Raw genomic sequence first — 27,147 nt, 5'->3', positions numbered from 1 at the left:
TATATACATACTATCTATAACTACTGACAATTATGAAAATCCAGTCCATTTTGTACATCTAAATACAAAATTAGAAGGACAGATCATATGGCTCAAAACCAAAGCTCAGGGAGTCCAAGGGTAGTTCAGTGGTAGAATTCTAGCCTGCCATGTGGGAGACTCGTGTTCAATTCCCAGTCTGTGCACTTCCCAAAAAACAAACAAAATTCAACAAACGGTGCAGCAATAATGGGATATTCACATGGAAAAAGAATGAAATGTGACCTTGATGTACAGTATACCACCCCCCCCCAAAAAAAAAACCCCAAAGCTCAGCCTTGCTCTAGCCCGAGAGGTCTACCTGCTGATGAGCTGAGTACAGAGAAGCTGCTGAGTCAAGGCTCCCAGAATGGGCCGAAAGAAAATGCCCTTAGCAATGCTGTCCTTGGAGAAACAGACTTACTGTGTTCTCATTCGGACAAAGTACCTCAGGGTTCCAAGTGGCAGCCTGGGTCCTCTTGGATGAGAAAGACGCCTGTCCAAGAGCACAAAGTCCCTCTCTCTACCTCCTCAGCTCCTCTCACTCAGCCTGGCATGGGGGGTTTAGATCTGGAGAAGAACCTGAGGACACCACCCTCCTTATCTCACACACGAGAAGACAGAGGCAAAAGGACATGAATTGCTCAAAGCACAGAGCAAGTGCAGACTAAGCTCCCAGGAGACCCGGGTCTGGGTGTCCAGGCCAGAGCTTTGTCTCCTACATCAGAAAGGCCCCCAGGCTCAGGAAGTGTCCAAGAAATTCAAGACAGATGGACAAGTAACTTAAACACAACCCACCTCCAGAGCTCTTCACCACTCTAGGGTCAAGTTCCTTCTGAAAGACTGAAACATGCACTCCTAAAAAAGACATATTCTTAATAGACCTTTTTGTGGGGGTGACCCCATGTATACGTAGAACCTTGTGAAGATGTTCTTACAAGTTAAGATGTGGGTTCATTTGTGAACAACATCCTATTTAGCTGTGGCCTGACTACATCAGGGTGGGTCATAATTTGTATGGCTGGGGTCCTTTATAAGCGGAAGAAATGCAGACAGTCAGAGAAAGGCATAGGAAGAAATCAGAAGGGCAGAAGAAGAGAGAGACCACCGTGTGATGGAGGATTACTAGAATGCTACAAATTTGGAGAAAGTGAGCCCTGCTAATACCCTGATGATGGACTTCTAGCCTCTGAAACCCGGAGATGATAAACTCCTGTGGTTACCCCAAACAGCGCATGGGATTTGTCATAAGAACTCCAGCAAACCAGACATACCTCCAAGGACAGACTCAGAAGGTTTCAGCAGCAAGAGTAGAAAAGCCAAACAAAATACAGAATTATAGCTGGGAAAACACAGTGAAGACCTGCACTTCACACTCCCAAAGCTTAACACCAGCAGGGAGTGCAGAAAGCAAGGCATTGGCAGGTCCCAACCTATGCGTTCCACAGAGGCTGCATCAGCCTGTGTCCCTCCTGGGATGGGCCTCGCTGTGGGGACAGCTGAGCTCCCTGAGATATCACAGATCTGCCCTTGTCTCTGATATTCTCTTCTATCAGTACGAGACAGCAGAAGATTTTCCAGCCCTCGGTATAACAGGCCCAGGGGAGGAAGGAAACCTTGCTAGCGTGCAAGGTAGATTTTCTGAGTGTTGGCTTCATGAAGCAGCCCAGGACTTGAGTTAACCACAACAGCCGTGGGTGGGTTTGCCCAGGGACAAACGCAGTCATGTGCATGTCAATTGCTGTCCAGAGGCCTCTAATTGCCACCGTGGGGCATATGAGATAAGGCAGCCTGGGGAGCTCTGGGCCTACACCTGCTCCCCCAGCTCTAGCCCTGCGAGGCTGCAGTTGGACACCTCACCTGCCATGCGATCAGGTCCTTGAGCTTCTCAATCTTCTCGTGGCCCTCTGGATGCTCCTGTAGGTACCGCTCGGTGAAGAAGGCCTGATGGAGACAGGGAGAGACAATTTGCTTGTTCATCCAATGCAGATTTTTTGCATACCTCCTGTGCACCAGGCCCTGGAGAGTGAACTGGGGGTAAAAAAGATTCACCCCTGCCCATGCAGAGCTCACTCTGGAGTGAGGGACACTCCCTAGCACCCAGGGCAAACTTCTCTATAAGCTTAAACTTAGTATGTGGTGCAAACAGGTGTTCAGGATGGCACCCCCAGACCACGGAGACCAGACAAGCCACAGCTGACCTGGACAACACGGTCCAGCTTGGTGGCAGCTCAGAGGCCCGTGAAATCCACCCTATGCTCTACCCTGGGCCTGCCTTCCACCTAAAGATCCAAGGGCAATAAACCAGCTCTCGGACCCTGCTCCTGGCACTGCCCCTTCTGCATCAGCTTTTACTCTGTCTAGATGTGGGATCAGCAAAGCAAATATTTTTAGCTTGATGAGCCCTAGGATCTCAGTTCCAACTATGAATTCTGTGGCTATACCAGGAAAACAGCCTTAGTGATATGCAAATGAATGGGCGTGGCTGTGTGCAGATCTAGCTTTATTTACAGACAGACAGTGACCCCAAGTTTGTTGATTCCACCTTGGGTGCTTCATGCTATTGTCTAGGGAGATAATTTGGTCCCCTCTACTGTACCAGTGCTGTCCCTCTTATTCTGAATATTCAAATTCATTTGCCTTTCACTAAAACTTTATCCTTTGGCCCTGACTGATCCAAACCTCTTGAAAGCTACTCAAAGACCCCTTTCTAGAGCCCACCAGCCTGACTTGAGTGAGGTGAAGGGGGGACTTCCTAGCTCTCTGGGAAGGTCCAGGGGAGCCATGCCCAGCTCTGGCCTCTGGGCACTGCTGAGCGGCCCTGGCCTGGGCTACAGGCTCAGCCACTGCTGGGAAGAACCCTTGTGAGACGGGGTCATTTCTGGGCTGCTGGGACCGTGTAGGGAATTGTGGGCCCGTCCCAGGGCAGGGCTGTAAGGGGAAGGTGGGCGTGTCTCCTGCCTTCTCATAGTTGGCGAAGCCCCCCATGACGGCGGGGTCCACGATGCCGTTGAGCAGCATGGACAGGGGGTTGATGGGGAGGCTGGGGTCTTCCAGGTGCTGCTGCACCATGCTGTCGATCTTGTCGTTTGTCAGCTGCATCGTCTCAATGGCATTCTCCAGGGGGCTGATTTCAACCTGTAAGGGACGGAGACGATGGCATGAGGTCATGTCCACTGCTACAGCTCTGCCTGGCTCTCTACAGATGCCTGTCGGCTCACAAGACCTCATGGAGGAGAAACTGCTCCCACGTGGAGGGAGGACTCCTGTGCCTCCAGGCAGCTCTCTTCAAAGGGTGTGACCACAGATGACCCAACCAAGAGCAGCATTTGATTATCACGGTTCCCTTCCATAGGTGGAGCAAATTCCAAAGGAGCGGGGCAAGGCCGCCCAGTTCTGGTGAGTGTGTGCCTGGGTATGTATGTCTCTGTGCGTATGTGCATGGATGAATGTGTGCACGTGCATTGCACATGTATGCCCGTGTGCATGTGTGTTATGTCCATGTGCACATATGTGTATTTATGAATGTGCATATATGTCACACATGTGGTCCTCCCAGGAGAACACCAGGTCCTAAGTGGAACTGAACTGGCCTGAACACACCTGTCCCCTTCAGGACCAAGACTCTGACCACTTTCTCACTCTCTGCTTCTCTGTAAGACGGTGATGATTGGAGAGGGTTTTGAGGAATCTGTCACTGTCCCTGAGGTGGGAGATGGCCTGGTCATTCTGTAGAGCATGCCCACCCTGCATTTGGACTTCCTCCTCTGAGGGCCAATCGGTTGTGTCTATGTAATGAGCCCCATTAAAAACTCTGAATATTGAGGTTCGGGGGGGCTTCCCTGGCTGGCAATGCTCTGTGCTTACTGTTGCACAAAGGTGTGAGGAGCTGACATCCTGACAGCACAGGGAGAGGTGACCATAAACCCGTCTTTGGAGCCTTCCCGCCCCCTCTCCTATGGGATTCTCCCCTCAGCTGATTTTAATCTGCATCCTTTCCCTGTAACTAACTGCAGCCCTGAGTATGACTTCCAGTGAAGTCACTCTCTGTGGCTCCTCTAGTAAAGTATCGAAACTGAGAGTGGTTTGGGGAACAATCTGCCTTTGCACTTGGTGCCAGATGTGAGGTCAGCCTGTGTGTGGGCTGCGTGCCCTTTATACTTTGCAGCTGGGCTAAACTCTCACAGGGTGTCCTCAGGAAGTGGTGAAGGAGAACCTCCTGCTTTCTTATTGCTGCAGCTCTGGGAGATTTTCTGGGAGGTTGGGGAGGAGTTGGGGAGGTGGGACAGATCAGTTGATTGCCACAACCTTGAATGATATTTGAGGTCTCTGTGGCAGAAGCACCTAACAGGCTCTGTGCTTGCCCATTTTTATGTCTGTGAATTAATGGCACACTAGAGGTTTTAATATACAAACACATGGCCTGCCACACACACGCTGCTGGGGGTACCCACGTGTTGCTGCCTGTACCCCTAAAACCGATGTTCTAGGAATGCTGCAACCTACACTTTCCAACCCTATACTTTGCTTTGCCAAACCCCAGAACATAAGCATCCCAGGCACAAACTTTGCCATAGCAGGACTCCAGTCTGACTGATGCTAACTCACTGCCATTGATCTCATTTGCCATGAGAAAGCATAGCTTTCTATTGCTACCAAACAGACAGGGTTAAGCACACCGCACACGGTTATTGTCCCATCATGGTTTACCCTACAAGGCAAGGAGAGGGACAGAGAGCAGGATTCCAATCATGCCATTATAGAGTTATTGGGCTTCTTAGGTTGTTAAACAGGGCAAACGTGACCCATTCTGGAAGCACATTTTTACAAAGTCAGGTCTCATCCCTCTCCACCTCTGAGGTATTAAACCCCTTTACCCTGAAGCCTGGTTGGCTCTGAGAATCCCTGATCACAAAGGGCTCATGGAAAAAGGCTCATCATGAGGAAGATGCCTGCTTAGTTGAGGGGGCCTCATCTGGGGTCTCTTGCGCACACACACACCACAGATCTGAGTGGGTCCAGCATAGGGGCTGCATTTTCACCACTTGGCCCGTATCTCCTGAGAGCCTGCTATGTGTCAGGCAGCACCTGCTGCGAAGTGGAGGCAGAGCAGAAAGTGGAACGGACCCCACAAGAGGGGCAGACAGGGAGTCTGGGAACTTAGTGAGGGAGGATGAGGAGGCACTGATGTTGGCCTTGTGGGATGAGGAGGTTTTGCAGATTGTGGGGTACACTCATGAAGGGCTCTGAGTCCAGATTTGTATGGGGGAAGGAGAGTAATGGAAGTAGGGGTGGGTAGAAAAGTTCAAACCCTGTCCTGAAATGAGATCAGGTATTACAGAAAGGACTCATAGCGAAATATCAAATACCACCACTCTGGGTAAGATGGCACTAGATGAAAAGTCATCAAGATATATGAACAGAAACTTACACATTTCATTCAGATCTTTATATACTGGCAATTGCTACGGCCCTAACATTTCTATAGACGCTGTAAGAATCCGATGCCCTGTTCTGGGTCACGTAAGTGAAACAGTTCAGTAGCTTACCAGTGAGGCAAAGCAAAGTTTAGCTAATTAGAAGCAAACTACTATTTCTTTTAAAACTGCTGGGGCAGGGTATATTTTCAAGCTATTTTTACTTGGAGTGTACAAAATACTATTAATCAAGCTGCTTGTTATGTAAATGGCAATAAAACCATCAGTAGAAAAATCTTTAAAAGTTTATGTAAATTAGACTTGTCTTAAACTTTTCATGTAGTGAATCAGAAAGACCTGTCAAAACATCTCAGCTATGTTTGAATTTAGAGATTTTGTAATAAGAAATGAAATCTTAGTTTCACTTTTCTTATAACCTAGAGTCAGCTGCAGTTAACACGGCACCTGCTCCAAAACATGCATGGCAGAGGAGAAGTCGCTGCTCCAAGGAATATGTTCTCTGATTGTGGGCAGAGCCTTGTCTGTCCGCCTGGTGCACGCTGGCTGCAGTGGTCAGCGGCCGGCTTGGGAGAACGGGGTGCGCCCAACTGTGCGAGGGAGGGGCATGGAGGACTCCTGCTGGGGGTGTCCTTACCATGAAAACAGATTTGACCTCAAACCATCTTAGAATTCCAGGCAACTTATATGCGGTTGTGTATATGGTCCTCTCGATCCACATGTTCTGGAAAGGAAACACATGGGGCGTTGTTAGGAGAAGGATTTCAGCTGGCTGATAGCTTAGTCCTAACAGGGGTTTACAACTCTGAGTCAAGTCCTCTGCCCAGCAGGACTCTGCCTGGGAGGAATTACAGGCACGCCTGCGCGGAGGCAGCCCCTCAACAGCGAGTCACCCAGGGCAGGTGGGAACATCTCAATGCTTTCCTGCCTCATGCTGCTCCTCACCCTGGTGTGTGGCAAAGAAAATAAAATTGAAGAGTTGGAAAGAATTATATGCATATGTCAACATGAGAGGGGTTCTCTGTGCAAACATATTTTGGAGAGACTCCAACTAAGTAGCATTCTGGTCTTACTGAGTGTTCAAAAGAAACTCAGAAGTGCAAATGCACCTTGGAAGACTGAGTTCGATGAAAGCAATCTCTCAAATGCTAATAAAAAATTGCTCAACATTTTAAGCTTTAATTTTTTACTTAACTAATCTAATATTTATGTGAGAATATACAGATAAAGAAATAGAAGGGAAGAAAAATCACTCACTACCCAGAGTCAACATAAAAATTTTAGTATCTACTGTTGAAGATTTCTTACTATCTGTGCTAGTTTGAAACCGTGACGTATCCCAGAAAAGCCATGTTCTTTCAACCCTAATCTGTACTTGTGGGGGTAGACATATTGTTTAGGCTGTTTCCAAGGAGATGTGGCACACTCAATTGTGAGTGTGACCTTTTGCTTAGATGGAGATGTGAGTCCGCTCATTCTAGATGGGTCTTAATTAATTTACTGGAGTACTTTAAAAGGGGAGACATTTTGGAAAAAAGATTAGAGGCAGACATACGGAGATGCTTGGAGTGCTGATAGAGAGCAGACACCTAGACACGGACGTTTGGAGGTGCAGAGCCCAGCAGCTGCTGCCATGTGCTTTTACATGAGATGCTAGGCAAGCCGGAACCTGGAGAGAGCTGAACAGAGAAACTGAGGGCCCACAGATGCTGGGAGAGGAAGCCACAGGAATCAGAAGCACAAAGCAACCAACCGAGAGCAAAACCCTAGATGCCAAGCCACATGACTTCCCAGCTAATAGAGAACCCCCAGATGCCATTTGGCCTTTCTTCAGAGTCAAGTTATCTTCCTCTGGATGCCTTAGTTTGGATATTTACAATATCCATATTCTAAATATTTAGAACTGAAAATTTATAACTTAATAAATCCCTGTATAAAAACTGTTCCATTTTTTGGATATTGCATTTTGGCATCATTAGCACAGTATCAAATAAGTTTAAATATATGTATACTTTTAAAATAAAAATCCCATTTTATAATCTGTATTCTTCACAAAATAATACATTTTATGTTGCAAGAAATGGTTTCAGGCCAATAAATAAAATTCTGTGGCTCTGTAAGCTTTCACAGAAGTCCACTGCAGAGTTAACCACAATCTTCTGCCATTCTAAACTCCCTGCAGCATGTAATCAGTGCGCATTCTGAATATGTCATTGGCAACTTCGATACAAACAAATGGTATAGTAGAAAGTCAAAACTGGAACAGACCTTGGGAAGCATTTATCCTAAATCTTTTAGATTCCAGATGAGGAAAGGGGAGGGGACTTGGTTGTCGTCTCAAAGGCACACAGGCCAGAGGCCCCATCTCCCAGGCTCCTTTTTCCCCACCCAAGGGGGTGGCTCCTCAAAACACTTGCTGTAGAAGCCAAGATGGCAGCTTTCTTGGCTTGGAGCCATCTCCAGACCAGCCTCCAATGCTTTTCCCCAAATCAGCACCCTCCTGGGGAGTTGCCACTGGGTTCCATCTTAGTCTTTCCTGCCAGCTCCTGCTATCCCAGGCCCTGCCTCTGCTTCCTTTCACCTCAGCCCTTGGTTCCTGTTCCCAAAACTTCATCTGTTGCCTGGTATGGAGGTGCCAAGCCACCCTGGGCTGACGGGGGCAACTTTTCCAGCCTCTACTCTTGGAAGCAGGTTTCCCTGCCAAAAGGGAAGTGTGGCATCCCAACACTGTCAAAAATCCGATGTGTAGCTGGCAGGCCAGACTTTGTCTGTTATGTAGAGGACTAAATTCTGTGGCGTGTGAATCTCATCCACGTGTGGGGAGCTCCCGGGGCCACAGAGGGTTTCAGGGCCATCTGGCAGAAGCACAGCCTCTGAGGCTTAGCAGGGCTTGGTGGCAGGAGGTTCAGCCATCCTCAGCTCTGCCCTGACCGGCTGTGCCCACACTGGCCATTTGCTTGATCTCCTTGTGTCTGTTTCTTTACAGCATGAGGAGATCACTACTTGCCAAACATAAGGAGCACAAGTGAAATTCAAGACCCCAGTTGGGAGACCCTATCAATAGTAGCATGGGCGCTATCATGACAGCAGCAGGTGGGGATGGCTCTGGGAGCTGGGGGCCGGTGCCTGGGAGGGGGCACGCCTGGGCTGCTGCATGCCTCGCTGTGACAGACCCAGCTGCAGCCCCCAGCCCTGGGCTGTCCAGGATGCCATGGACAGGGAAACAGGGTCTTGGACTGAATCACGTACCCAACAAAGACACGTCCAAGTGGGAACCCCGGGCCCTGTGAGGGTGAACCCATTTGTAAATGGGACCTTTGAAGATGATATTATCCACTAAGGTGTGGACTCGTTTGTGAAGAGGGACAACACAGATCTGATTTAGATGAGGCCGAATGGAGTCATCAGGGTGGGCTGCAGTGCTGAGGCCTGGAGTCCTGGAGAGCAGAGGAAATGCACGCTCGGGGGCGAGTGGGCTCAGGAGTCAGTAGCAGCCAGCAGCACAGGCCCTGGGAAGGCTGGTAACCCCCAGACTGGGAGAAAGCAAGCCCTGCCAAGGCCCCGGGGGTGGACATTTAGCCCCCTGTGCTGGTTTGAAATAATGTATGTGCCTTAGAAAAGCCACATTTTAATCCTAATCCCATTTTGTAAAGGCAGCCATTTCTTCTAATCGCTATTCAGTATTGTATGTTTGAAACTGTAATTAGATCACCCCCCTGGAGATATGATTTAATCAAGAATGGTTGTTAAGCTGGATTAGGTGGAGCATGTCTCCACCCATTTGGTTGGGTCTTGATTAGTTTACTGGAATCCTATAAAAGAGGAGACATTTTGGAGAAAGCAGACTTAGAGAGAACAGAGAATGCTGCAGCACCACGAAGCAGTGAGTCCACCAGCCAGCACTTTGGAGATGAAGGAAAACGCCTCCTAGGGAGCTTCATGAAACAAGAAGCCAGGAGAGAAAGCTAGCAGATGACACCGTGCTCGCCATGTGCCCTTCCAGCTGGGAGAGAAGCCCTGACTGTGTTCGCCATGTGCCTTCTCACTTGAGAGAGAAACCCTGAACTTCAGAGGCCTTCTTGAACCAAGGTATCTTTCCCTGGATGCCTTTGATTGGACATTTCTACAGACTTGTTTTAACTGGGACATTTTCTTGGCCTTAGAACTATAAACTAGCATCTTATTAAATTCCCTTTTTTAAAAGCCATTCGTTTCTGGTTTATTGCATTCCGGCAGCTAGCAAACTAGAACACCCCCCAAACCATGGGACAATAAATTCTTGTGTAAGTGTTCTGGTTTGAAAGTACTATGTACCCTAGAAAAGCCATGTTTTAATCCTGATCCAATTTTGCAGGAACAGCTCTTTCTTTTAATCCTGATCCAACACTATAGCATGGAAACGTTTGATTAGATTATCACCATGGTGATGTAGTGCACCCAATTGCAGGTGTGGCCTTTTGATTAGATGTAGATGTGACTCCAACTGCTTCAGGTGGGCCTTGATTAGTTTATTGGAATCTTTCAAAAAGGGAAACAGAAATGACAGAGCCAAAAGAAACTTCAGAACTGACACAGACGCCAACACTTGGAGAACACAGACATGGTGGTTTGGGGATGCTTGGAGCCCAGCAGACATCGCCGTGTGCCTGAGATGTCAAGCAAGTAGAACCTGGAGAGGAACCAAGAGATGAAGGCCAGCTCCAGAGAAGCCAAGTGAGGAGCCCCCACAGGAACAGAGGCTGAAAGCAACAGAGCCCAGGAGCAAAGGATCAGCAGATGCCAGCCACGTGCCGTCCAAGCTGACAGAGCTGATCCTGACCCATGGGCCTTTCTTGAGCGAAGGTCACCTCTTGTTGGTGCCTTAATTTGGCTTTCACTTCCTTAGAACTGTAAACTTGTCACTTATTAAATCCCCTCTTTAAAGGCTGCTCCATTTTTGATATATTGTATCCAGGCAGCCACCCTATGTGTGGGCCTGCAGCCCTGGTCAGCAAGGCAGTCCTGAAAGACTGAGTGTGTGAGAGTTGGAGAAAACCCAAATCTCAGCTCTTGCATGGGGTCCCCAGGCTCAGGGCGGAAGGGTCTTGGTGTGGCTTCTCACCAGCAGTGACAGGACATGCACAGTTCCGACCCTGAGGACCGAAGGCTGTGGGGATGTGGGCAGCGGCCGTCCTTTCCCTGAGGGACGCTGAAGGTACATGGGGCTCCCCTTTGGGTCTGTTCCACAGGTGCTAATTCACCTTTGAAGGCTGCACCCCAGACACCTCAAGACTGCAGATGCGGGAATCCAGCCCAGCAGTGGGGGCTTTGCTGGGGGTCCCTGGGACACATGCCTCCCCAAGAGATGGGCTTATGTGGTGATTTCGAGGGGAGGATTCAGGGGAGGATTCAGGGCAGGAAGGGGGAGAAACATCAGCATTTTAAAAAATTGTGCTTCAATTGAAGCCTTTAGAAAATGGAATCAATTAAACTAGTTTGTATGTGTATATATGTTTTTAAAAGGCTGTAAGAAATCTGTGTTAATATTTTCCATTGCGCCAATGCACTGGTCTCCCGTGCGGGACACTTGGGGATGGTTTAAACAGTCTCAGTTTGAGAGGTGCTGCTGGCTATCTGATGGGCACAGGCCAGAGATGCTGCTCAACATCCTACAAAGCACAGGGTGGCCTCTAACAAGCAGAGAACGCTCCGGCTCTGATGTTAGCAGTGCAGGGTGGGCAAACCCTGCCCCAGTGCTCTGAGCCGCACTGAAGTTCAGCTTCTAGGCTGAGAGAGCAAGTCTGGGATCTAGGCCTAGCTCGTTCCCTGCTATGTCACCTCCAGAAAATCCCATGACTGCCCTGCACCTCCTTTTGCCCACATGGAACGAGAGATAACGGCCCTGCCCCAGCACCCAGGGCTCACAGAGAACCAAGTTAGATATGCACAGGAAGGAAGCAGGTGTGCTGCAAGCAAGGAAGTACCTGGAACTTTGATACCGATAATAATAATATATTATAATAGTATCACTATAATATCATAACCACCTTAGTGAAATGGCAAGAATTTTCCTAAATTTGCAGGAATACGATGTTAGAGTTTCTGAACATCAACACAGAAAGACATTTAATACTGCATTGGGCAGCCTCTGAGGCACTGCTTCTCCACAGGCAGTTCTGTGGCTAGTGGTATGAGTTTTTGTTCTCCTTTTATTTTTTTTACCGCAAATTCATTGTCTGGGTTTTTCTCTCCTTTCCGGATCGGCCGAGAATATTCAAATCGCTGCACCTCGTTCACCCTGTAAAAACTGCACAGAGACAGACAAACCGTCAGACATTTCACCAGAGAAGCAGCTGATTTCCTAGACATGGGGTCCGATCTCCGAATAGGCCACACCACCCACAAAATATCCCCAACCTCGATCTGAAGCTCAAGTTGAGCCCGCATCTTCCCGCCCACCTTGGAAGAGAGATGTTGGCAGGTGGAAAAAATAACTTGAGTTTTCACTTCCTCCTTGTCTCTGCCAAGCCTCAGGGGAGAAGAGATGCGGAGTAAGAGTGAAACCAGCACAAACAAGGAAAAGGTGAAGTAAAGGAGAGAGAGAAAAAGCCTCTGTTTTCAATTAACGTGTGCACATATCTGTGAAACGAGCTCTTACGTACTTTAGTTTCAGATGCTCAAAATGCATAGTTTACAATCACCAAAAACAGTGATATAGGGGAAGGGCAGCCTGCCTGGCTTGCTTTGGTAAAGGACAAGTGTCCCACACATGCCAGGGGCAGGAGTGGACAAAGCTGCTCGTCAGTCCGCACTGGCCAGAGACACTTCTGCATCGAAGGTGAGGGTCTGAGCATGAGCTTGGTTCACTCTTTGCTCAGTGCCTCTCTGAGAAAAATGCTGCAAAACTTAAAGTGTATGTCTTGTGGAAGCAATCATTTATAAATAAACTGATTCCTAGTTGACTTCCCATTCCTGCTGATGAAAGATTAAGGAAACGATGGTGAAGTTTAGTGGAAACACATAAACCTCCAAATTTCAGATTTCAAGCAGGTCTTGAGAAATATCAGGCCATTAAAGTTGAATATGTATCAAATAGAAGAGGAAATTCTTAGCATCAAAGAAACTTCTGTTATTGCAGGGTATTTCTATACCATAGGTAAGTTGGGTAGGAGTTGATTAAGAGGCATAAAATCTCACCCAACTCAGAAGTAGACTGGTGAGTTTTAAAAATCGCTTCAGAATCCACACCACACAATCTCCTTGTGAGTTGAAGGGATTCACCAGCCTCCAGGCTCTTCACCAGGAAGAAATGTGCAAATGCCTTTTACCAGCTTTTAAAAGGCAAATCACACCCCAGAGCTGAGGACTGTGGGTGTGGCCTGGGCCTCTGCATTTTTGAAAACGTCTCCCCGGGGGTCCTGCCACCTGGACACTGGGCCTCCTGAGCTCTCACTGGCTGATGGCCTCAACCCTCCTGGTCATACATGTTAATTTCTTCCTTCATCTCTTTGGACAAGAAAATAATTTGCTGCCTTTGCTTTTCAGAGTGGTCAGAAAGAGCACCAGGAAAACTAATCAGAGGGTAAGACTCACCCTAAATGGTGAAATCATCAGCAAGATGGTCTCTAAGAACCAATAATGGGTAAGAAGAATGGGATGCTTACCTTACAATTTGCTCTGAAACCGGCCGGTGAAATCTGGGGGGCAAATCGAGTTTGGGCTTTACTGTGAAGCACTGAATATCTGAAGGCAGAGAGGTTAAGGAGCTGTTAAGGCAGCCCAGCCCCAAACAGTGGTTCCCCAAAGTACCCCCTGCCATCCAACAGCCTGGCGTGCCAGTCCCTTTATGGTCCCTGCGGTTTGTCTCAAAGGATACACTGGCCGGGGGAACTTTTAACGTCATCACCCGGCGGAGATGTTGTCTTCATTTTCTCAGCATTTGGAAACTGTGTCAGCAACCGGGCTTCAAAATCTTCCCGGCGCTCGTACTCCTTCCCTCGGTAAATGAAAACTTTTCCCTGGAAGCAACGACATTCATTAGACAGCACCACAGGGGAAGGTTCTGGAAAAGCTCACACCCAAATGCACAGCCCTCCAAAACAAGCTGGTGGGTTTTTTTTTTTTTTTTTTTTAATTAATTAAAAAAATTAACTAACACAACAATAGAAATCAATCCATTCTACATATGCAATCAGTAATTCTTAATATCATCACATAGGTGTATGGTCATCATTTCTCAGTACATATGCATCGATTTAGAGAAAGAAATAGCACTACAACAGAAAAAGAAATAAAGTGATAACACAGAGAGAAAACACAAATAAAAATAAAAAGTACAAAAATATATAAGAGAAAAAAAACAAACAAACAAACAAAAAAAACTATAGATCAGATGCAGCTTCATTCAGCGTTCCAAGATAATTACATTACAATTAGGCAGTATTGTGCTGACCATTTTTTTTTTTTTTTTGACGTCATACCATTCTACATATGCAATCAGTAATTCTTTTTTTTTTTTTTTTTTTTTTTTTTTTAAAGAGAGAGGGAGGAAGGGAAGGAAAGACAGAGAGAAGGAAGGAAGGATGGAAGGAAGGAAGGAAGAAAGGGAAACATCTTTTAAACATTTTCTTGTTTTATTGTATTTTGTTTGTTTGTTTGTTTTTTACATGGGCTGGGGCCGGGAATCGAACCGAGGTCCTCCGGCATGGCAGGCAAGCACTTTGCCCGCTGAGCCACCGCGGCCCGCAATCAGTAATTCTTAACATCACATAGATGCATGATCATCGTTTCTTAGTACATTTGCATCGGTTTAGAAAACTAGCATTATAACAGAAAAAGATATAGAATGTTAATATAGAGGAAAAATAAAAGTAATAATAATAAGAACAAAACAAACAAAACAAAACAAAACAAAAACCTATAGCTCGGATGCAGCTTCGTTCAGTATTTTAACATGATTACTTTACAATTAGGTATTATTGTACTGTCCATTTTTGAGTTTTTGTATCTAGTCCTATTGCACCGTCTGTATTCCATCAGCTCCGATTACCCATTATCTTACCCTGTTTCTAACTCCTGCTGAACTCTGTTACCAATGACATATTCCAAGTTTATTCTCGAGTGTCGATTCACATCATTGGGACCATACAGTATTTGTCTTTTAGCTTTTGGCTAGACTCATTCAGCATAATGTTTTCTAGGTCCATCCATGTTATTACATGCTTCATAAGTTTATCCTGTCTTAACGCTGCATAATATTCCATCGTACGTATATACCACAGTTTGTTTAGCCACTCGTCTGTTGATGGAGATTTTGGCTGTTTCCATCTCTTTGCAATTGTAAATAACGCTGCTATAAACATTGGTGTGCAAATATCTGTTTGAGTTTTTGCCCTTAATTCCTTTGAGTAGATTCCCAGCAATGGTATTGCTGGATCGTATGGCAATTCTATATTCAGCTTTTTGAGGAACCGCCAAACTGCTTTCCACAGTGGTTGCACCATTTGACATTCCCACCAACAGTGGATAAGTGTGCCTCTTTCTCCGCATCCTCTCCAGCACTTGTCATTTTCTGTTTTGTTGATAATGGCCATTCTGGTGGGTGTGAGATGATATCTCATTGTGGTTTTGATTTGCATTTCTCTAATGGCCAGGGACATTGAGCATCTCTTCATGTGTCTTTTGGCCATTTGTATTTCCTCCTCTGAGAGGTGTCTATTCAAGTCTTTTTCCCATTTTGTAATTGGGTTGGCTATCTTTTTGTTGTTGAGTTGAACAATCTCATTATAAATTCTGGATACTAGACCTTCATCTGATATGTCGTTTCCAAATATTGATTCCCATTGTGTAGGCTGTCTTTCTACTTTCTTGATGAAGTTCTTTGATGCACAAAAGTGTTTAATTTTGAGGAGTTCCCATTTATTTATTTCCTTCTTCAGTGCTCTTGCTTTAGGTGTAAGGTCCATAAAACCGCCTCCAATTGTAAGATTCATAAGATATCTCCCTACATTTTCCTCTAACTGTTCTATGGTCTTAGACCTAATGTTTAGATCTTTGATCCATTTTGAGTTAACTTTTGTATAGGGTGTGAGATATGGGTCTTCTTTCATTCTTTTGCATATGGATATCCAGTTCTCTAGGCACCATTTATTGAAGAGACTGTTCTGTCCCAGGTGAGTTGGCTTGACTCCCTTATCAAAGATCAAATGACCATAGATGAGAGGGTCTATATCTGAGCACTCTATTCGATTCCATTGGTCGATATATCTATCTTTATGCCAATACCATGCTGTTTTGACCACTGTGGCTTCATAATATGCTTTAAAGTCTGGCAGCGCAAGACCTCCAGCTTCGTTTTTTTTCCTCAAGATGTTTTTAGCAATTCGGGGCACCCTGCCTTTCCAGATAAATTTGCTTATTGGTTTTTCTATTTCTGAAAAATAAGTTGTTGGGATTTTGATTGGTATTGCATTGAATCTGTAAATCAATTTAGGTAGGATTGACATCTTAACTATATTTAGTCTTCCAATCCATGAACACGGTATGCCCTTCCATCTGTTTAGGTCTTCTGTGATTTCTTTTAGCAGTTTTTTGTAGTTTTCTTTGTATAGGTCTTTTGTCTCTTTAGTTAAATTTATTCCTAGGTATTTTATTCTTTTAGTTGCAATTGTAAATGGGATTCGTTTCTTGATTTCCCCCTCCGCTTGTTCATTGCTAGTGTATAGAAATGCTACAGATTTTTGAATGTTGATCTTGTAACCTGCTACTTTGCTGTACTCATTTATTAGCTCTAGTAGTTTTGTTGTGGATTTTTCCGGGTTTTCGACGTATAGTATCATATCGTCTGCAAACAGTGATAGTTTTACTTCTTCCTTTCCAATTTTGATGCCTTGTATTTCTTTTTCTTGTCTAATTGCTCTGGCTAGAACCTCCAACACAAGGTTGAATAATAGTGGTGATAGTGGACATCCTTGTCTTGTTCCTGATCTTAGGGGGAACGTTTTCAATTTTTCCCCATTAAGGATGATATTAGCTGTGGGTTTTTCATATATTCCCTCTATCATTTTAAGGAAGTTCCCTTGTATTCCTATCCTTTGAAGTGTTTTCAACAGGAAAGGATGTTGAATCTTGTCAAATGCCTTCTCTGCATCAATTGAGATGATCATGTGATTTTTCTGCTTTAATTTGTTGATATGGTGTATTACATTAATTGATTTTCTTATGTTGAACCATCCTTGCATACCTGGGATGAATCCTGCTTGGTCATGATGAATAATTCTTTTAATGTGTTGTTGTTGGATACGATTTGCTAGAATTTTATTGAGGATTTTTGCATCAATATTCATTAGAGAGATCGGCCTGTAGTTTTCTTTTCTTGTAATATCTTTGCCTGGTTTTGGTATGAGGGTAATGTTGGCTTCATAGAATGAGTTAGGTAGTTTTCCCTCCACTTCGATTTTTTCGAAGAGTTTGAGGAGAGTTGGTACTAATTCTTTCTGGAATGTTTGATAGAATTCACATGTGAAGCCGTCTGGTCCTGGACTTTTCTTTTTAGGAAGCTTTTGAATGACTGCTTCGATTTCTTTACTTGTGATTGGTTTGTTGAGATCATCTATCTCTTCTTGAGTCAAAGTTGGTTGTTCATGTCTTTCCAGGAACCCATCCATTTCCTCTAAATTGTTGTATTTATTAGCGTAAAGTTGTTCATAGTATCCTGTTATTACCTCCTTTATTTCTGTGAGGTCAGTAGTTATGTCTCCTCTTCCATTTCTGATCTTATTTATTTGCATCCTCTCTCTTATTCTTTTTGTCAATCTTGCTAAGGGCCCATCAATCTTATTGATTTTCTCATAGAACCAACTTCTGGCCTTATTGATTTTCTCTATTGTTTTCATGTTTTCAATTTCATTTATTTGTGCTCTAATCTTTGTTATTTCTTTCCTTTTGCTTGCTTTGGGGTTAGCTTGCTGTTCTTTCTCCAGTTCTTCCAAATGGATAGTTAATTCCTGAATTTTTGCCTTTTCTTCTTTTCTGATATAGGCATTTAGAGCAATAAATTTCCCTCTTAGCACTGCCTTTGCTGCGTCCCATAAGTTTTGATATGTTGTGTTTTCATTTTCATTCGCCTCGAGGTATTTGCTAATTTCTCCAGCAATTTCTTCTTTGACCCACTCGTTGTTTAGGAGTGTGTTGTTGAGCCTCCACGTATTTGTGAATTTTCTGGCACTCTGCCTATTATTGATTTCCAACATCATTCCTTTATGGTCCGAGAAAGTGTTGTGTAAGATTTCAATATTTTTAAATTTGTTAAGACTTGCTTTGTGACCCAGCATATGGTCTATTTTTGAGAATGATCCATGAGCACTTGAGAAAAAGGTGTATCCTGCTGTTGTGGGATGTAATGTCCTATAAATGTCTATTAAGTCTAGTTCATTTATAGTAATATTCAGGTTCTCTATTTCTTTGTTGATCTTCTGTCTAGATGTTCTGTCCCTTGATGAGAGTGGTGAGTTGAAGTCTCCAACTATTATGGTATATGAGTCTATTTCCCTTTTCAGTGTTTGCAGTGTATTCCTCACGTATTTTGGGGCATTCTGGTTCGGTGCGTAAATATTTATGATTGTTATTTCTTCATGTTTAATTGTTCCTTTTATTAGTATATAGTGTCCTTCTTTGTCTCTTTTAACTGCTTTACATTTGAAGTCTAATTTGTTGGATATTAGTATAGCCACTCCTGCTCTTTTCTGGTTGTTATTTGCATGAAATATCTTTTCCCAACCTTTCACTTTCAACCTATGTTTATCTTTGGGTCTAAGATGTGTTTCCTGTAGACAGCATATAGAAGGATCCTGTTTTTTAATCCATTCTGCCAATCTATGTCTTTTGATTGGGGAATTCAGTCCATTGACATTTAGTGTTATTACTGTTTGGATAATATTTTCCTCTAACATTTTGCCTTTTGTATTATATATATCATATCTGATTTTCCTTCTTTCTACACTCTTTTCCATATCTCTCTCTTCTGTCTTTTTGTATCTGACTCTAATGCTCCCTTTAGTATTTCTTGCAGAGCTGGTCTCTTGGTCACGAATTCTTTCAGTGACTTTTTGTCTGAGAATGTTTTAATTTCTCCCTCATTTTTGAAGGATAATTTTGCTGGATATAGGAGTCTTGGTTGGCAGTTTTTCTCTTTTAGTATTTTAAATATATCATCCCACTGTCTTCTAGCTTCCATGGTTTCTGCTGAGAAATCTACACATAGTCTTATTGGGTTTCCCTTGTATGTGATGGATTGTTTTTCTCTTGCTGCTTTCAAGATCCTCTCTTTCTCATTGACCTGACATTCTAACTAGTAAGTGTCTTGGAGAACGCCTATTTGGGTCTAATCTCTTTGGGGTGCGCTGCACTTCTTGTATCTGTAATTTTAGGTCTTTCATAAGAGTTGGGAAATTTTCAGTGAAAATTTCTTCCATTAGTTTTTCTCCTCCTTTTCCCTTCTCTTCTCCTTCTGGGACACCCACAACACGTATATTTGTGCAGTTCATATTGTCCTTGAGTTCCCTGATACCCTGTTCAAATTTCTCCATTCTTTTCCCTATAGTTTCTGTTTCTTTTTGGAATTCAGATGTTCCATCCTCCAAATCACTAATTCTATCTTCTGTCTCTTTAAATCTATCATTGTAACTATCCATTATTTTTTCTATGTTTGCTACTTTATCCTTCACTTCCATAAGTTCTGCGATTTGTTTTTTCAGTTTTTCTATTTCTTCTTTATGTTCAGCCCATGTCCTCTTCATGTCCTCCCTCAATTTATCGATTTCATTTTTGAAGAGGTTTTCCATTTCTGTTCGTATATTCAGGATTAGTTGTCTCAGCTCTTGTGTCTCATTTGAGCTATTGGTTTGTTCCTTTGACTGGGCCATATTCTCAATCTTTTGAGCGTGGACAGTTATCTTCTGCTGCTGGCGTCTGGGCATTTATTCAGATTTCTCTGGGTGTTGGACCCAGCAAGGTTGTAAGATTTTTCTGTGAAATCTCTGGGTTCTGTTTTTCTTATCTTGCCCAGTATGTGGCGCACGTGGCACACGTTTGTCTCAAGTGTTTGGAATGGGTCTCCCCCAGTCACCGATCTCCGTGGCCTGGGGCTTTCGGATCCAAATCTCTCCGTTGGTTCAGGGGCCGTGCGTGGTGGGGGTGTCAGCTGCCGCGGCTTGAGGGGACCCTGTGGCTGGTTGCGGGCCACAGCGGGCCTGGGGGATTCCCCACCGGACCAGGAAGCCTCCCGTGGGGGGGGGGCTTCCGCGGCTTGGATAGCCCTCCTATCTGAGACTCGTATCCGCGAACTTGAAGCAGAGACTCGAAGCCGCCCGCAAAAGAGGGGTGCCACCTGCCTCGGCTTGGGAAACTTGCTTCTCCAATACTCTCAGCCGGCCCGGAAAGGGGGGAGGGAGTAGCTCGGACCACCGCAGCTGCCGCTGATCGGGAGATCGCACGCCGCTCGGGGGTCTCACTGCAGCCGAGTCTCGCAGTCAGTCTAGCCAGCCCAGACTTTGGATAGCCCTCTGATCCGGGACTCGTAGCCGCGGACTTAAAGCCTAGACTCGAAGCCGCCCTCACAAGAAGGGCGCCGCCTGCCTCGGCTTGGGGAACTTACTTCTCCGATACTCTCAGCCGGCCCGGGAAGGAGGGAGGGATTAGCTCGGACCGCCGCAGCTGCGGCCGCTCGGGGGTCTCGCCGCAGCCAAGACTCGGAATCAGACTTGCCAGCCCAGACTTTGGATAGCCCTCTGATCCGAGACTTGTAGTCGCGGACTCGAAGCCGCCCGCAAAAGTGTGGCGCCGGCCGCCTTGGCTGGGAAGCTTGTCTCTCCGAGTCCCTCAGCCAGCCCCGGAAGGAGGGAGGGATTAGCTCGGACTGCCGCAGCTGCGGCCGCTCGGGGGTCTCGCCGCAGCCAAGACTCGGAATCAGACTTGCCAGCCCAGACTTTGGATAGCCCTCTGATCCGAGACTTGTAGTCGCGGACTCGAAGCCGCCCGCAAAAGTGTGGCGCCGGCCGCCTTGGCTGGGAAGCTTGTCTCTCCGAGTCCCTCAGCCAGCCCCGGAAGGAGGGAGGGATTAGCTCGGACTGCCGCAGCTGCGGCCGCTCGGGGGTCTCGCCGCAGCCAAGACTCGGAATCAGACTTGCCAGCCCAGACTTTGGATAGCCCTCTGATCCGAGACTTGTAGTCGCGGACTCGAAGCCGCCCGCAAAAGTGTGGCGCCGGCCGCCTTGGCTGGGAAGCTTGTCTCTCTGAGTCTCTCAGTCAGCCCCGGAAGGAGGGAGGGATTAGCTCGGACCGCCGCAGCTGCGGCTGCTCGGGAAATCGCCCGCCGCTCGGGGATCTCACTCACCGCAGCTGAGTTTCGCAGTCAGACTAGCCAGCCCAGACTTGGTTACGCTGTGTGTCCATTCCCTGCTGTAGCCCCGGGAGTTGTTTTGTACTGTTTCTGTTCACCTATTAGTTGATTTGGAGTTGGAGGAACTAAGACGCATGTACCTTACTAAGACGCCATCTTGGATCTCCCGGGTTTTTTTTTTTTTTAATGTCATTTAACTTGAGAACGACTTGGAATCGCTTCGATCCTTTCCATCGGGAGAGCACGAAGAGGCCACAGGCACATGAGCAAGAGCTGCTGGACGCAGGGGACTCAGGGCCAAGGAGTCTGGTGGGACACTGGTCTGTGGCAGCACCAAGCAAGTGAGAAAGCAGGAAGGGAGCACTGGGAAGCCCACAAGAAAAGCGCAGAAGGGGTCAGGGTGGCCAGTGCCGGCGGACGAGGGGTCCGTGGTTTTCAGTGAGGCCCTAGCTGGGTAGTGTCATGGCCAACAGGAATTTAAGAGTGCTGAGGCTGAGCAGCGGCCCAGGGCTGAGTCTCCAGAAGATGCTCCTGAGAGGTCGGCAGACCAGGGGCAAAGGCCTCTTGGCCTCTGCTGGTGGCAAGGGGCTGGGGGGTCAGGGAAGCGCCCCGACTTTAGTCAGAGCAGTTTATGGGTAATTACTTATAACTGAACGACAGGTAAGATGAGAGCCCACTTCAAGGACCGTGCTCTGGGCATCACAAATCACACCTTTGTCACCTCCACCAATTCCAAGTTGGAGAGTCCAATGGGGGCCGGTCCTGGATGGCAGGTGACCCTCTAGGGGCATAAGCGGGAATGGCCGCTACACGGCTACTCTAGCTTTATCTGTTAGGAAAGTTCCTCTCCTATCATTTAACTTGATTCAAGGAGCGCATCCTGAGTGTTACCTGCGGCCCGGCAGGTGGCAATGGGAGGGCGCTGCCATGCCACTGCTGGCTCTGAAGCCTGCAGTCTCCCCCACCCGCCCCCCCATCCCCAGGTGGCCTGAACCCCAACTAGAACCGCAGCAAGGAAGAGGGCGGGAGCAGCGGCCACAGGGGCAGGAGGAGCTGGGCTCCTCCAGGTGGGGCTTGTAGCACGGGCTCTGCCTGGGCATCGGGCAAGAGTCCTGGACTGGCCTGCTCTGGCCCAGCTACAGCCATGCCACGTCTGCAGTCACCCCTGCCCAGCTGTGGGGAAGGGGGGAGGCGGGGGACAGTGGGAGAGAACGAGAGAGGAAAGAGAGGGGAGAGGGAGAGGGAGGGAAAGGGAAAGAGAGCTGGGGGGAAGGGAGGAGGAACAGAGGGACAGGGAGAAAAGGGGGAAAGGAGGGAGACAGAAGGAGATGGTAGGGAAGGAAAGGAAGGAAACGGGAGGGAAAGAAGAAGGAGGGTTAGATAGAGAGGGAGAGATTAGAGCATTTTACTGCATATTTTTATATTTATCTCAGAAAGCGCAGCTTGAAGTCAAGTAAAATTTGTCTAATTAATTTTGAAAAAGGCAAAGAGCCTATGGTATTCAATCAATTCTTTCCCTTCCCTTAGTCCGAATTTATTCTGAGGTAGTATAAATTACTGCCGAAGGAACAGTTTAAGAATTGAATTTTTTTTCACTTTGGCTTAGGTATGTCTTAAACTACCATTATGGAAGAAAAATGTTCTATTTCTCTAAGAAACTAATGTGAAACAGAAACCAAAGTAATATGTAGTCTTAATTAGAAATATAAATAGGCAGTATGCGCATATTTTAAGGCTACATAAAGCTAAACATTTCAGAAGTTCAGTAAGATGTAATGTACAATAAGCTACAATGAAACCAGCATGCATTTATTATGTTTTACAGTACAAGAAAGATGTAATAATAAAAATGTATATAAAGGCTTTCATAGAAAAATGCTAGTGAGTTACAGATGAAAATGCTAACAACATTTTCTAGAAATGTCAATTACTTTGCATTCTGAAGTGGTCCCTTCAAACATGAAAATGAGAGGAAAACGTACATATAGACAAAGGTATCCATCCCTTGTAGGGACTCTAAATATCAACATGAATGCAAAGAAAACACGCAATCAATTCTTAGAGAAAAACAAAGCAAAGGAGCAGCTCGTCAGCTCTCAGAGTCGACTCTCCAGGAACTGCACGGGGCGGCCTAATAATTCCGCCCACTTTTCTGTAACTGCCAATGTCATTGTCAGATTGACCCCTGGCAGGTGATCTGTGAAGCATAATAAATACATTGCCACAGCCCACAGATCCATTCAAGTGTGGCGGGAAAGTCCGTCCCATATTAATCGAGCCTGCTAAACTCTCTATTCTCACTTTGCATTTTGTCCTCTGCACGGGGAGGTGACTCAAGGCCGTCCCCGGAGCCTTCTGGGTGCACCTGGGCTTGGGAACGTGGGGTCCCCCCACCCCTCACTCATGCATTCATGGCGGGCCGCTGCCTCGCTTGGCAGGGCGCACGGAGCTGTATTTAGTGGCCTTAAATCATGGGTGGCTCAGTGTCCACAGGGGACCACACCCTCCCCCCTACATTTCGGCACAGCAGGGTCTGCCAGGACCGGGGGTCTCTCTCTCACACTTGCACACACACAGAGGCACACGTAATTAACACCTTCGGCGACTCGAGGCAACTTCACCTCTCAGTTCATTATATCCTTTTGCTTTGGGTATTCTTTTTCGATTTAGAATAAAGTTAATTTCCAATTCCTCCCTAAAGTGGGGATTATAACAGGCATCTTTTGTTCATCATTTGGAAGGGAAGGCAGTTTTCAGAGTCTGGGTTTCTGATGCACCGCCACCTCAGACATACACTGCCTCGGTGGCATGAGGAAGGCGATCGTGTCCAGAGACTGACCCCGGCAGTGACAGGGACATGACCTGACCCCTCAGCCACTCGGGCAGGACACTGGGGGAGTAGGTCAGCTGGTCGCCTCTGTGCAGGCCCCTGCTGGGTTCCTGTACAGAGTGGCCTGTCCCCATCAAGGGCATGGCTGGCTCCCTGCCAGGGCCTGCAGAAAACAACATCCCAGGCTGTCGGCAATGCCTGGGGGCCAAAGGACCCTGTCCCTGGTGGAGGAATGCTTCCTCAGTGGTCTCAACTGCCCCACAGAGTTGTGACCCATGGCAGTTTCGGCCTCCACAAAACCACGGGACCCACGCCTGGTTTTCCAGGATGAGAAGAGAAAACCACATCCTGAAATGTCCTAAGAAGTGCCAGGAAAGCATGACCCCCTGGTCAACAGCCTCTCAGAATGTGGTTTTGAGAAACCTTTTAAATTCTACTAACGGGCCAGGTAGCATTTATCTTTGTAACTTCCCTTCTGTCCCCATATGAATATTGGTAATTCAGGCTGCTGACCAACAATCGAGGTTCCTGATTCGATCATGCCAGGCTTGGGAATGGAGAGGGGTTCAGTGTTCAGCATTGTGGCTATTAAGATCCATTTCTGATTTTTCATGTAATTGAAAAGACACAAATTTCTGGAGCAGAGTTCTTTTTAAGAAAAATCAGATGGAAAAATTATGTGTGAAAAAAAGAAAACACGACCAATCTTTCTTGTACTGTAAGCTAACCCAGAGTCAGCCCTTGACCCTCCCGCCCCCCATGCCAAGTCCAGCTCTTCCCCGGACTGGCAGGTGCTGGAGCCAACTCGGCTCAGATGAAGCAGAATCAGAATTTACCCGAAGGAATGTGGGGAAGCCTTGTCCATAGTAGCCAACGGCAAAATAGTCGGGTTTAGGTCTTATCACTTTGACGATGTTTTCATAAAACTGAGCCTGTTTTTTCTGAAAGGAAAAAAAAAAGAAACACATTTTCAGTTTTGAGAAGAGTAGCTGAGCATCCATTCCTCCAGATTCTTCTGGAAGCATCTTAGGGCTCTGACAACTTGTGGAAGGTGGGGAAGTGTGAAGGCCGGGGCAGGGCATAGATGCATCTGAATTCAATCTCAAAACATAATTTCAACCATATTTTCCCTCTTTCTCCATCATTCAGCAAGGGAATCTGACCAAAAAGTCAAACTTGGCAATCAGTTATAATTTATGGGTATTTTCAATGACTAAGGAGGGGCCACTGAATTGGTTTTTCTTCTGATTAAACAGCCTATCCTTAGTATGTTTATATATATATATATATATGGCTCAGATACTAGGAAACATTCAAGAAGAACTGAAATGAACAGAACCTTCTCTGCATTAATGATAATGTAATGATTAATGCATTACAGCATCTTTACAGCAGATCTGCTGAGCACAAACAGGATGTAGTTGAGCAAAGTAACTGTGACCAACCATGCTTGCACGGCAGCAGTCAGTCCTGGGAAGTAGCTGCCCTCTCTCCTCCTATGGAAGGAACTCAGCTTTAAACCAGCTGACACCCTCAGTATTTGGGGCCACCAAGACCACTGCAGACACAGGCTCAGCAGGTGTTTACACATACATCGCTCTTATTCTTTGGGTTACCCAAGCTGATGTGGGAAAAAAATGTGAATACTTAGAAGCAACCAGCAAATCAAATAAGAGCACCTCCATGGCAAAATGAGGACCCATGGCCAAGGAAAGAGAAACTCCAGTAACACAAGCTGAGATTGCCTGTGCTCATTTAAATGGAGAGAAATAAAGACCTACCAGCAACTCACTGAGTTGTTCATAATCAAACATTTCATTTTCATACTGTTCAGCAAGTTCCTTGCCCAAGGCAATGGCCTCCTCCCACATCTGTTAAGAAAAAAGAAAGAAAAAATAGAAAGAAAAACCCAAACCCAAATCCAGGTATCCAGCTAATGCAATCATTCTTAAACAATACAATTTAGAAATGCATTTGATTAATCTGAAATACACTCCTGGAATAATTTTGGAAAAACAGAAATATTTTCCAGCAGCCTGTCTCCCCTGCCTCTTGAGTGGGCAGCAGTTTACTAACTGGCCAGCCGGGGCTCACCAATCGCCCAGGCCTCTGCTCTGTGGGGCAGGTTCCCTTCTGCCCGGTCCCTCTCTCCGGCTGCCATGTATGGCCACCGAAGCCTGTTTGTCAGAAGGCAGCGGCACCACCAGTGAAGAGAAACCACAAGGCATTATGAGGCTACAAGGGGCAGCTATGTAGAAAGTAGGGCCTGATTTGGCTGCTTTCCCAAACTGACACACTTAATAACTGCTTTGTCAAAGAGCATTAACTTTCAGAAAGACCAGGATATATTTCAACCCTAAATTAAGGCTTGCAAGAAGTTCTGTTTCTATGTGCAGATACAGTGAGGATATATGTAAACCCTGCCATCATTTTAAAAGGGGGGATTTTTTATGGTAGTAGAGTGAAAACGGCAACCGATGTCTGAAAATGCTGATAACTTTTGATAAACGGTGGAATAGAAAGTTAATCTATAGGAGGCCTGCATTCTCCTTATTCTCCGTGGGAAAAATAAAGTCGTTTACTTGAGAAGAACCTGGAAAATATGGAGGAATTGCCATCTCCAGCCTTCCTGGATGACACCCACTCCACGCTGGGCTCCCACAGGGACCCCGGGATCCCAGTATTTCAAAACCTGCAGTAATGTATTGAAACTGGAACGATCCTTTGCTGTTCTTCCTCGGAGACTACAAGTCCCTTGAGGGTAGGGTCTGTACAACATCAATCTCTAAGGCCTCTAGACCTTAACCCTGGGCCTGCCCAACAATGTTAACTGAACACAACTGAAGGTTGTAGGTATGGAATTAGGAAAGCTTTGCTCTGCTCCATATACTGGGTGCTCAGCCACGAATCACCCACCTCTCAACTGCCATCAACCTTACAAGATGGTTCATCATTAGGATGAGCTGCCATTCCTGCCATAACTTTGATGGAATGCTGGACACACACTGGCGGATGTAACCATCACCACCAAGCCCACAAATGCGACCACCACAGCCAGGACAGCCAGAGTGGCTCAGAGTTACTTCAAGCTTCTTCCTGTCCAGCCCCACGCCACCTGTGTTCTCTTGTTTAATCCTCTCAACTCCCTTGTCAAGTGGGCATCTTTCTTATACCCATTTTGTAGATAAGGAAGTTAAGGACCAGAGAAGTGGTAACTTGCCCAACAGTGACCAGCTGATAGGTGGCAGAGAGAGGGCTCAGCCCTGCTTGGTCCCTTCCCAAAGTTCTTTGTTCTTGGTGATCCTGCATCTGCACTTTCATCTACTCCCCTTCCTCCACCCCCGCCAGGATGGGCTTCAAAGGATACTATGCAGGGCCCAACTGCAGGTCCCCACCTGGCCCACCCTTGGCACTGTGCCCCATCCCACCTCAAGTCCCTGTTCTTCCCTATTAGAATGGCCCCACTCTTACTCATTAGTGGAGCATCC

General features: G+C 46.3%; 1 protein-coding gene across 1 annotated transcript in view; it reads right to left on the bottom strand.

Annotated features, from left to right (window-relative positions):
* Positions 1 to 27,147, bottom strand: part of DOCK1 (dedicator of cytokinesis 1) — a 564,538-nt gene that overhangs the window by 29,731 nt on the left and 507,660 nt on the right. The window contains exons 39-46 of the mRNA XM_077126402.1: positions 25,441 to 25,530; positions 24,496 to 24,600; positions 13,309 to 13,450; positions 13,097 to 13,175; positions 11,655 to 11,739; positions 6,091 to 6,177; positions 2,980 to 3,156; positions 1,879 to 1,962 (exon numbers count right to left, since the gene is read on the bottom strand). Of these exons, the coding sequence (XP_076982517.1) occupies positions 1,879 to 1,962; positions 2,980 to 3,156; positions 6,091 to 6,177; positions 11,655 to 11,739; positions 13,097 to 13,175; positions 13,309 to 13,450; positions 24,496 to 24,600; positions 25,441 to 25,530 (849 nt within the window). The remainder of the gene's footprint in view (positions 1 to 1,878; positions 1,963 to 2,979; positions 3,157 to 6,090; positions 6,178 to 11,654; positions 11,740 to 13,096; positions 13,176 to 13,308; positions 13,451 to 24,495; positions 24,601 to 25,440; positions 25,531 to 27,147) is intronic.

The sequence above is a fragment of the Tamandua tetradactyla genome, chromosome 13 (genome assembly GCF_023851605.1).
Source record: "Tamandua tetradactyla isolate mTamTet1 chromosome 13, mTamTet1.pri, whole genome shotgun sequence".
In the NCBI taxonomy this organism is placed as follows: Eukaryota; Metazoa; Chordata; class Mammalia; order Pilosa; family Myrmecophagidae; genus Tamandua; species Tamandua tetradactyla.
This window is presented reverse-complemented; position numbering and strand designations above follow the sequence as displayed.